The sequence below is a fragment of the Acanthochromis polyacanthus genome, chromosome 15 (assembly GCF_021347895.1).
Source record: "Acanthochromis polyacanthus isolate Apoly-LR-REF ecotype Palm Island chromosome 15, KAUST_Apoly_ChrSc, whole genome shotgun sequence".
Lineage (NCBI taxonomy): Eukaryota > Metazoa > Chordata > Actinopteri > Pomacentridae > Acanthochromis > Acanthochromis polyacanthus.
The window spans coordinates 33,971,740-33,984,470 of NC_067127.1; the positions used below are offsets into that span (position 1 = coordinate 33,971,740).

General features: G+C 42.2%; 1 protein-coding gene across 1 annotated transcript in view; it reads left to right on the forward strand.

The window, feature by feature from the left end:
* Positions 1-1,780: 1,780 nt before the first annotated feature.
* Positions 1,781-12,731, forward strand: part of arhgap39 (Rho GTPase activating protein 39) — a 43,544-nt gene continuing 32,593 nt past the window's right edge. The window contains exons 1-2 of the mRNA XM_051960156.1: positions 1,781-1,800; positions 2,690-3,106. Coding sequence (XP_051816116.1) covers positions 1,781-1,800; positions 2,690-3,106 — 437 coding nt within the window. The remainder of the gene's footprint in view (positions 1,801-2,689; positions 3,107-12,731) is intronic.

Consider the following 12,731-nt stretch of genomic DNA (forward strand, 5'->3'; position numbering starts at 1 on the left):
TTGGCCTGTGCTGCATAACTGATAGATTGAAGTACTGAAATGAAGGAAGCCACATTAGAGGAAAATAAATGCACATGTTGGTGTTCAGAGAGTCTTGTAGTTTTTGCAGTGCTGTAAGTGTTGCATTGTATACTTGGAAGTCAAAGCTGCATTAAAAATTTAGCTGTAAAAGTGTTTACACAATAACACACTACTATACATAAAACATTTGACTAAAGTGGGTGTGTAGAATTTACTGGCATCTAGCGGTGAAGTTGAGGATTGTAACCAACTGACTACCCCTCCCTTTCCATGTGTGTAGGAGAACCTGTGGTGGTTGCCAGGTAAATAAAGAAATTGAGTACCAGGAATTTTTTCTTCAGTACTTGACTCTCTCTGTAACAGCAAAAATGTCATTTAAGTCCAGACTTCTCAGAATAAGCATTATTATTTGTCTGCTTACTACCTACTGTGGCACACCCACACTTTAATTATTAAATAATGCTGTATATTCTACACATATCAGCCACAACACTAAAACCACTGACACTTGAGTTGAATAACATTGATCCTCTCATTACAAGACTACACTTGGTTTATAACATTAGGATGTTATGGCATCTGTGTCTCTTTCTTGTCACTCCACAGTTGGTCTGGACAGTGAAGGCCAGTTAGCAGCTATAAGCCAGCCTGCAGTCAAGACTCTAAAACCAGAGGTCTCTCCTGCCACAGTTAGGAGTAACTAGTCTAGAAGGGTTAGGTCTTTGGCAGTGCTGTGTTAAGAGCACAGTCTAATCAGAATTAGTTTGAAAGTGTTAGTTTAGAACAAATTTGTGAGGAGAAGTTCATGATACTGACCATACATGAGCTTGATTCTGCTCTGTGTAGAAAAGCCAACAACAATCCTTCCTCCTGTCCATGTTTCAGAGTTTGCATGAAGAGTGAAAGTCTGTTGTCTCTCTCTCTCTCCCCCCTCTCTCTAACATACACTCTGCTTTCTCACCCAGCACCCATGCGCTCTCACTTCCTGATATTTGGCTTCAATTGATTGACATGAATCAGTATTTGATTGCCCATTTTGGGCTACTGTACAAACATGGCACTGCAACTTGGCAGACTCCATGGATGAGAACCCACTCCTTACCTTAACAAAATCAAAATAATTCATAGTTTTAGGTGATTGTCCATAAATTAAAACATCAGAAGCTGCTTATAGAATATCTGTTAGCAGAAATAGAAGATGAAGTTCTTGATCTGAATCCTACACACCTCTTTCTTGGCAGAATTCTTTCTACAGAATTCTGTCAGCATCATGGCACCCTAAATGCTATAATGCACAGTCTGTGTATGTCACGTTCTAAGCTAGAGTGAACCCATGCAGCAGGCACAGACAGGCAGGATGAGGACAATAGGAATTTATTAAACAAATAACCAAACCAAGAAGCACTCCATAAGGGAAGTGTAGGGAAATTAACTGGAAGAAGGGGAAACTGAAACTAAAGTTAACTAAAGGCGACAGTACGAGACCGTGATGCAGGGATTAACTAAACTACAAATGGGGAGAGGTGACTCACAATTGTCCAGGGGGATCGGGAGACAGAGTGAAGGCAGAGCAGGTGATCCAGTGGTGGCGTAGGTGGTGTGAACGGCGAGGCAGACAGACTAGGAATCGATGCCGCAGGTTACAGAACCAAGGAGGAGCAGTGAACGGGCGAAGTAGTCCATTAAGCCAGAGAGCGGGCGCCCACGGTCGATGTAGCAGATGACATGCAGGGTATAGCGAGCCTCTGGCAGAAACAGGATGAAGGAGGAGTGTGGCTGGTATGTGGCAAGCAGGTGATAGTTCTGAAGCAATGACGCAGCAGAGTAGAGAGGGACACGCCAGGTTTTATGCTGAGCTGATTGACTGATCATTGCTCTCAAACGTCTCTCTCCCCAGCTGCTCCTAATCGGCTGAATCGGCACTGGCACCGGAGGAGTGTGACAGTGTAGGTGATTGCCATAAGGACTGGTGCTGATTGGTGTTGTAAAATGATGTGTTGTAAAATGGCTTACATTATAATCATGTGAAATGACTCTGTATGTACAGTTTAGACTGTACTGGCTCTAAAACACATTTTTTCCAGTGATGCATAAAGTCATCATCATAGTAGGAAAACCTGACACACATTCAGCTGCTGGTCCATGTGTATGTTTTGGTAAGAAAGAGGACATATCAGAGAAATAGTTGAAATCAAAGTACATCCCATATATCTACATCTTTGGATTAAAAGCATAACCACATTATGGTACAGGGGGCTCTGCTTTAATTGTATTGTGGCTTTTACTACATTACAGTGGTGATTAATGGAAAAATTTTAAAATGCTATTTGTTGTTCCTCAGTAAGGTCTGACTGTAGTTGTGTATAGACATGTTATACCTGCATGTTTTTTTTTAAAGCAGTACTAGACAGTTGAAAAGTCCTGCAATATTTCATATTTCCCATTAGATTGTGACAGCAGCTGTATGCTCTAGATTGGTGATTTTAGGGAAGGGAAAGCAGTCAAATGCATCTCTCTGAAGCTGTGAGTTGCTGCTGAGTTGTGAGTTTCAGAATGCAGTTAGCTTGTCAGCTGTTGCTGTCAGAAGTGGAGCTGCAGCAGTCACAACACATTCATTTTATTTTACAGTCAATTATTAAAAGTCTCATTCTGAACTCTCCCCCTGCAGGCTGGAGTGGGTCGAGATCATTGAGCCACGCACGCGGGAGCGAATGTACGCCAACCTGCTTACTGGCGAGTGTGTGTGGGACCCTCCACAGGGTGTTTGCATCAAGCGGACTGGTGACAACCAGTGGTGGGAGCTGTTTGACCCCAACACCTCTCGCTTCTACTACTACAATGCCTCCACCCAGCGTACAGTGTGGCACCGACCTCAGGGCTGCGACATCATCCCACTGGCCAAGCTGCAGACTCTGAAGCAGCACACAGACCCTACCAACCCCCGTCCTGCAGGTGGAGGAGGTGGGAGAGCGTCTGCAGACAACAGTCCAGGACGGAATAGTGGAGTTAGCCGAGAGGGAAGCACCTCCTCCTCCCTCGACCAGGAGCTTTCTGAAAAACAGGGCAACAGAGAGGACGCCGACAGGTAAGTCTGCTGCTCAGCTGATAGAGGCTGATAGTCTCCCAAACAGGCACTCATTTATTCTTCTGGAGATCGTACATGTCTCTTACATCCAGGTCTGTTAGCATGTGTTTGAGTACAATGTATAGTCAAGCCCGAAATTATTCATACACCTCGCAAATTACTTTTAAATGTAGATAAAAGCTAAGAAATGATTTTTTTCCTCAATGATGCCTCTTGTACATCATATTATCTTTTTGGAAACACCTGTATCATTTCCAATAAAAAAAAAACTTGCTGGTTTTATAAAACTAAGTCAAAATTTGTTTGGGGTATGAATTATTACGGGCTTGACTGGATGTGTGTAGAGTTGTATAAAGAATGCGTTGCACAAAATCTGGCAAACCTCCTTCAGGAACAGTTGTTATATTTGCATTTCCTTCCAAAAAATTAAGTAATTCTGTTCTCATGGCAATGTGATGCCCCCATTCCAGAAATATAACACAAAAATCAACCTTCAACACTGTAGACAGTCTGGAGACACAGACATGCAGGACATGAAGCTGAGTTAGTAGTAATAGCATAGTGGTGTAGCAGTGGGAGTGTCTGGATTTTTAAAAATTGTGACAATGGTCCTGCCAACCTAAAACTAGCCTATGCATATTTAGCCCTCATCACCTCAGGTGAGTGTGAGCATGCGGACCCCAGGGGTATACAACTTGTCTTTTTTTTTTTATTTACAAGTTGGATTTGTCAGTCCCTTTAGGTAGTTGTCACCCACATAGTTGCCATCACATACACCAAAGCTTTTTTTTAATTCTAACCAGGTTTGTGGTATATATATATAAAAAATAATTTGCCAGACTGTGCATCTTTTATTTATGTGTGTTTGTGTTATGTTGCTCTTGTGAGGACTGTTTTAGTTGCATTGTGTTTTGTTTCAATTCAGGAGTTCTTACACTAATATTGTAAGCAATACACTACACTAATCATCAATAGTAATTTCATTGTTTCTTTCATATTTGTATCTGTAGACAAAACATGTTTTAGGAAAATATACATTGAAAGGATACGGATAGGTACAGAAATGTGAAACAGATGAAATACTACTGAGGTTCAGCTGGACCCCAAGTGTACGGATTAATAGGTTTTGCCACTGATGAGGGTCAAGTGACAGTTGTTTGTCTTCTCCTGAGCGTTTCCTTTTGTCTTATCATCCTGCCCTTGCTTTCTGTTTCTGTTGCTGTCCATTCATTTCTTTTCTCGCTTACCTTCAGAGCCTCTCACCTCTTTTTACACTCAGTTTATCTTTCTCTCTCTTACCCTCAGCCCCCCCCTCCACTCCCCTCTATCTAACCATTCTTGGTTTGCTGTGATCTGCTGCAGTCTACAGTGATTGGTGGATATGCTTGGCTGGGGTCACAGTCTCCTGTAAATGTCTTCTCTGCTTCAGCAAGCGGACACACACGCACGCACGCACGCACGCACGCACGCACGCACGCACGCACGCACGCACGCACGCACGCACGCACACACAGAGCAGAGTGTGTGAGTGAAGTCATGGTTCTAGCCAGTTATTAGAGTTGTGTACACAGAGAGGAACAGCAAATCACTGCTCTGAGAACAATTACACACTCTGTCTGTAGCTCAAGGACAACAACGTGTAAAGACACACAGATTTTTCAGAACAACATAATTATTTTATTACTGGCCTAATGACCTGTTGACCGACTGCTGGTTTTGAAATTTGCTTCCAAGTTGTTGTGAAGGTATGAGTGAATAAAAAGATCTGGACTTTTAGACACTATGTGGTCAGCAGTTTTAAATACTATACACAGCCACAACAACTGCTGTTTGTTACAAGCAACACAAGCTTCATCATCATCAACAATTTTTTAGGCCAATTGATGCTTTTGGTGCATCTCTGAAACAGTATACATGATGTATGTTCTGTCGTCCATTCAATCTTGCCAGAATCCGTGTTGACCCCTCTGCAAATGTCTGTGTGCATCTCAAAATTTTGTGACCAAGTGAACTGTTTGCCCTGCAAGTGCACTTACTGCACATGTGCCAGGAAAACAAATGGCACAGCAAATGAACGTTACGCGTCAAAAGTTTGGACGCGTCTTCTCATTTTCGTTTATTTTCATGACTATTTACATTGTAGATTCTCACTGAAGGCATCAAAATTACGGAATTATGTAGTAAACAGGGCTGCACAGTGGCTCGTGGTTAGCACTTTCGCCTTGCAGCAAGAAGATCCTGGTTCGAATCCCGGGGTGAGCCTGGGATCTTTCTGCATGCAGTTTGCATGTTCTCCCTGTGCATGCGTGGGTTTTCTCCGGGTACTCCGACTTCCTCCCACTGTCCAAAAATATGTTGAGGTTAATTGATTACTCTAAATTGCCCGTAGGTGTGAATGCGAGTGTGATTGTTTGTCTGTATATGTAGCCCTGTGACAGACCTGTCCAGGGTGTCCCCTGCCTTCGCCCGAGTCAGCTGGGATCGGCTCCAGCACCCCCCGTGACCCTAATGAGGATAAAGCGGTGTACGGAGAATGGATGGATGGATGTAGTAAACAAAAAAGTGTAAAATAAGTCAAAACATGTTTTATAATTTAGATTCTTCAAAATAGCCACCTTTTGCTTCAATTACTGCTTTGCACACTCTCTGCATTCTCTGGATGAGCTTCATGAGGTAGTCACCAGGCTACATTATGAGCAGTGACTATCGACCGATTAATCGATTATTTTAATAATCGATTAATCGGCCGATTATTTTTTTCGATTAATCGATGAATCGGATAAAAAAAACATTTTTAATTTCCACCTCTTTATTCAGACATAGAAAAATAGAAGATTTGAAATGACAGAACAAATAAGATCATTATAGTGAAGCCTTCGTCTGCAACCATAGACAGAGGCCTCATGTCAGTGACGTTCATGTTGAGGATGCTCTCAGTCAGACAGCTGCTTGCTGTGGTGTACATGATGTCTTTCTCATCATGAAGCCTATCAATGCATTTCGTCCTGCCTCACTCCAACACAGACCAGAGTCTTCACTCAGATGTCAGAAAATTAAAACTTGAGGCGTAATCTTCAAATTATTACTACTATAGCGTGCAAGTTACGTTCATTTGTAACGCATATTCAAACCCTGCTTTAGCTGATGAAAGTGAAATAAAACCTCTCTCACGGTCACACACGCCCTATCTCTGTCATTAATCAGTTAATAAGCAAACCCTAGCATCAGACAAGCTACCAGAGAGACTGATATTACGTTTCCTCACTTTAAAACGGAACACATGTAGGATAATGCAGTGACTTAAGGTGCGTGTCAACGAGATGCGACACATCGCATGTGGCATGCTGGTCCAGTTGGTGCGTTTCCAGCTGCGATCCGGTGTGTTTACCTGCAGCTCATTTGCATAAAATAGTCTTCTACTGTCCTTCAACATCTAAACTAGCCGTCGGTGAACTAAAACCAGGACAGGTTCAGCTGCTGCACAGATTATTTCTTGCCTCGGCTCCACGACATGGCGAGTGATGCATGAATTGCGCGACACAACGAATCGATAATGCAATTCGTTGCCAACACTTTTAATAATCGATTATTATCGATTTTATCGATTCGTTGTTGCAGCCCTAATATGAAATAGATTCTTTGCTATCCACACCTTTGTAATTCATTATTCAGAGAGCTGTAAGTAGTCACTGCTGGACTGTGAAGGTGTTTTGATTTGAGCATGCTTTCTATTGACCAATCCCAGACTCAGTGAGAAATTGCAAATTCCTTAGAAATCCAGATCACACTGTGCTTCACGCACCTCCAGAATAATCCCAGTGTCACAGCCCAATCTGTAACCAGCTGCTCCATCCTGTAAAAAGTACAACATCTGCCTTTCAGAAACATTCATGGGAACCCTCTGTGTATTCCTGTGTGCAATATGAGGGGTGATGCAACCATCTGCTTAACAGACTGACATGTAGTTCAGTAGATTGCCGTATGATTCTGCATAACCATGCAATGGCTTTTATTATGCTGTGTTGTCCCATTGAAAAACAAGCAGCAGCTCAACTGGTTGAGCAGGAAACCCATAAATAGGAGCTATCAGTCCCTGCTGCAGTAGCCATGGACACATTCATAACCATGGCAAGATTTGCTGCATGTCAGTCCTCCTTTCTCCTCCACCTTTCCTGTCTCTCCTCAACTGTATTTCGATAAAGGTTTAAAAAATGCCTAAAACTAAGGAAAAAAAGGAAGAAAAGGATAAAGAAAAACATTAGCAATGACCGCAGTTGGTGCTTGCTCAGCTTGGTGCAAGTATTCCCATTCCCGTTGAAAAATAGAAACATTTGCATGACTTCTAGTGACCAAGTCATAACAGAAGTAATCTCACGACAGTTCACATTGTTAGGTGGAGATTGACATTCCTCTTGAGTACGTGGTGACAGTGGCGAGAGAAACAACCTCAGACAGAACAGAAGGGATGATGGGCATCTGCCTCGACTGGTTGTGGTGACGAGGGTTGAAAGTGAAACCATTTTGGTCTAAAAACAGTCCAGTATAAAGATTCTGTCAAATGATGGTGATGCCAGCTTATTCATCAAGCCAGCATTGTGGTCCACAGCAGTCTGTTTAAACCTGCACACTCCATGCATTTAAATGTAATCTGTTTCTTCGACATACTGAACTTGAAATCAAATGACATTATATTCTTTAGTCATATTGCTTTATCATTGTGACTTTTAGCAGACAGCTGTCTGTTTAGTGAGGAGGATGGGTGTCAGCCTGAAGATGGTCTCAGGAGAGAGTGAATGCTGTTAAGGAGAGCAGGACAGGCAGTTTGTCAGACTGCACATCTTACTCCCTGACAGATGTGAGCTATTGACCTCTACACATCTCTCCCTCCCTGTACACCAAGGATCCTATTAAGGGAGGGAGGGAGGGAGGGACAAATGGAGAAAAAGGGGGCAGAGACAGTAAAGGATGGAGAGAAGGACAAGAGATTAGGAAGAAGATGCTAAATGAAAAGTGCCACATATTTGACCACTTTGGCTGATGACATTGCTTTACATTCCAGCTAAAGGTTAGGTCTGTCAAACCTTTTTTTGCGTATTTTGCTCAGATTTGTGTCAGAGCCTTCTGCATTATCACCCCTGCTGTGGTGCTACTGTCACTCTGAACCCTGCTATTGGCAGCCATAACAACCTTGTTTCGTTGTTGAGCATGCCTTTTCTAGTTGGTCTTGTCCAGTCCCTGGTTAGGGATTTTTTTTATTGGAAATGGACTGAAAGCACAACTCGCACAACACACCTCTTGACGATGCCTTGTGCTCCAAAACAGTTCTAGTTGCACACTCTTCATCATGCTGGAATGTTCCTCTTCTGCCAGTCTTCTGTAGATTGGGAGTCATCTTGTCAGCCTATGTTTTGGTACATCCACATTCATTCATGGTGCATCTATAAACCTCTACCTAATCTCCCTAACACCTTTCACACTCAGACAGCCACTTACCATCATCTCTGTCTTTCACTGCCAGGACTGTGCATTCACTGTGGTGGTCCTGACACAGTTTGTGTCAGGACTCTGAACTACTAAATCTACAAAGAACAAAGGAGCAACCTGGGTACCAAAATCCTCTGAGCATCACACTCATGATCTGAATTAAGCTCTAAGCAGACCCATGCATAGAGAGGATACTCAAACCTCCTACCTCAATCTCTATTGTTCTGGTCTAACATGTGCTTGAACAAAAGGACAAGGACCAACGAACGAACGCATGCACGCAGGCACACACACACACACACACACACACACACACACACACACACACACACACACACACACACACACACACACACACACACACACACACACACACACACTGTGTTTTTCTATCATTGTGGGGACCTACCATTGACTCCCATTCATATCTAACCCCTAACCCTTACCCTAACCCTAACCTTAACCCAGACCAAAACAATGCCTAACCCTAAAGAAATGTTTTTGCACTTTTACTTTTTTCAGTAACAACAACATGGCCAAGAAAACACTGTTTAAACTTGTGGGGACCAAAATGAGGTCCCCACAAGTGACATTGTTTTCAGTTTTCCTACAGTTGTGGGGACATTTGGTCCCCACAAGTATAGCCAGCACCTGAGCACACACACACACACACACACACACACACACACACACACACACACACACACACACACACACACTTTAATCATCTTGTAAGTACCTGGTTGGTTATAGTTATTCATTGAGTTATTAATCAGAATATCAAACCGATAGCTTTGTCCGTTGACCGATTTATGACTGATCTTTTGAATCAGTTTCTTCCATTGATGAGGCGCCCCAATTTTTAACTAGTGATTTAGAGAGGGTAATTTAATAACCTAGTAACAGTATTAAGCAGGATTCTTCTTTTGATGCCATCTATGTTACGTATTTCACTGTCCTTTACACTATCTGCGATCTAACAGAAACTCAAGTTTCCTTTGATAACTTCGGTACCAAGTCTGAATCATTTATCCATCTCTTTATGCAGAGGTGAATTGTGCAAGTAATGCACAGTCTGTGGCATCATTTTGGGAGGATGAAACTGTGCCTCTGATTAGTGGTTCAGTGGCTCATTCTGTACTTCGTGATTGCTGCTGGAACTGTATTAAAACTGATTGTTAGTTGATCATTGATCTTCTTATAGGCTTTTCTATCTTTGTGACATTTCACATTCAAATGATTTTTTTTCTATGTCAATTATTTTTCTCATGGGGCCATGATGCAAATACACAGTTAGGCACTGTGAATACATCCAAAACTGAGACAGTCCTGGTGTTAAGGGGTCATATTACAAGCATTTATAAGTAGTTACGCTGATTGGAAGTCAGAGCTGTTTCAATGATCACAGGTGCCAGCATCCTAAGAATACATAAATGGGAGAAATATAATCTGTCTTACTGCTTCCTATCAGAACTCTGGCTGCAGCATTTTGTGCCAGCTGGAGTTTGTAAGAGAATTATTGGGACATACTGATAATAAGGCAGGGATGGCAATTTTCCGCGGATCCGCGGATTTCTGCCGATTTAATTTCAAATTTGAACACTTTATTGTCACTGATATTAACATCGTTAACATCTCGCGGGAGTCCGCGAGACTCCCGCGAGACTTTCACTGAAGCTATTGTTTGATTGTAAACGGCCCAGCCATAGACATATATATGTAGACGCCTCATAGGCTGTCGAGAGACGTGCTTACAGCGCCACCATCTTGAAACGAGGCCAGCGGAAGCAGCGGTGCATAGACATCTACGAGGCAAGTGGTACTGTTGAATCTCAAAGTGGAATTATTCGCTGAATTTTGAACCGATTGCCAAACTGTTTGATTTTTTTAGAAACGTCACACATGTAGCTACTATACAAGGTGCTCGGATATTTCTCTGTAATCTCTGTATTAAGATGCAGTGCTCAACTGTATGCAGTGCAAAGATCCAGTATACAAGTATTGAAACTAGTCCACTATCTGAAACTGTAAGAAGGTCATTGGTGACGTTCACAAGTGCTGTTTCTGTACTATGATGTATTCTAAGTCCTGACTGAAACTCTTCAAACAAACCCTTACTGTGCAGATAATTAATATTAACGTAGTTAGTAGCAACAACTTTTTAAATAATTGTGGAAATAAAAGGGAGGTTGGATATGAGCCTGTAGTTGGCTAAAACATCTGGATCCAGAGTAGGCTTTTTGAGTAGTGGTTTTATTACAGTGACCTTAAATGTCTATCGTACACAGCCTGTTAATAGAGAGGTTGATAATGTCTGATAGTTGAGTATTAATTAAAGGAATGATGTCCTTGAATAATCTGGTTGGGACGCTGACTAACAGATGTTAGTGGTTTAGAAGAATTGACCGTCAACATGAGCTCTGAGAGATTTGTAGCAGAGAAGCAGTCCAAGTATAAGTCTGGTTCTATGGATGCTTTCAGAGCTGCTGCATCTAAAGACATGTTCAGGACTTTTTGTCTAATATTAAAAGCTTTATTTGTGAAGAAGGTCATGAAGTCATTAATTCTGAGAGCTACAGGAACAGAAGGCTCCACAGAACTGTGACTCTTTGTCAGCCTGGCTACAGGGCTGAAAAGAAGCCTGAGGTTCTTCTGATTATTCTCAGTTAAAGATGAATAAGAGGTAGTTCTTCTGCTACGAATCACTTTTTTGTATGTGAAAAAACATCTTTCCAGGCTAAAGTTCTGCTGAATTTGTAGAGCACCAATGCCTTTCCAGTCTGCTTGAATTCTGTTTTAATATAGAGCTATTTTATTATAATTTATTCCCTTCTTTTTTAGAAGGCCAGTGGTGACAGTTGATGTACGCAAATCAAGACTTTTCACAGGAATTATTTCATTTTACCAGTATAGAAAATTCTACCCTATTTTAAATGGTTGTATTTATATAGCGCTTTTATCCAAAGCGCTTTTACATGATACATCACATTCACCCATTCACACACACATTCACACACTGATGGTGGGAGCTGCCATGCAAGGTGCTAACCACAACCCATCAGGAGCAATTAGGGATTAGGTGTCTTGCTCAGGGACACCTCGACATGAGCACGACGGGCCAGGGGATCGAACCGCAACCCTCCGGTTGCGAGACGGCCACTCTACCCACTGAGCTATGCCGCCCCGAATATTTTACAAAAACTGACTGAATAAGCAGCTTCTCTTGGAATCATGATGAATGGTAATGAAAGTAAGTGAAGCCAGTCATGGTGATGGTAGCTATAGCTGTGTTCCATACTAAACTATAGTGGTGGCACAACCAACATCTACACAGTCATAGCTGCTATCTGTCCGCAACAGAATGTCTCTATGACTGGGAGTTGATGGAGCAATACAAATGTGTTTGTAGTCAAAGTAAAATGAGAGGAAAGATGTGCAGGTTGATGCTGCAGTGTCACAGACAGATGGGACAGATTGGAAGAGGCAGTGAATGTGTAAATTGATTTGAAGGTCAAATGGTCATGAATAATTTAACAATAAGAAGAAAAAGAACAGCAGTTGCTGTGTAGTAAGAAGCAGGAAACAGAGAGAAAAGGATGGTGGAATAAATATGGGAATAGATAGACAAATGACAAGGAGAAGTTTTTGAACAGAGGGTGGATGCAGTGAGGAAAAAGAAAGGAAGTGGGTTAGAGTGTGGAGCATTTTACACTGCATGCTAGCACAGGCTGCCCTGCTTAATCCTGCTCTCTTTGTCCCTAATCTCACACACACATATGCATATTACCATCGACAAATACACAAACACACTGGCACTATTGAGCACTAGCCCCAGGGATGAGTCTGTGGAAGTATTTGCAAACCGAGGGTGGCCAAAGCTGCAATTGATTTCACACTTCCATCCCTCTCACCCAGTTCACCTCTTGTTCTTCATCCCTCACTGCTTTACCTCCTCCTCTCTCCTGTCATTGGCGAGCAAAATGGGAGGGGGATGACTGAGTGAATATAAGCTGATAAAGTAAAGGTCTGTTGTTGCCACTGGCTGCTGTTTGGTGGATTTTAGCTCTTACAATATCTGCACATTAAATATTATTATCACTAAAACCTTTTTTATTGCTTCAAGTGAGTCAAGATGGTTTAG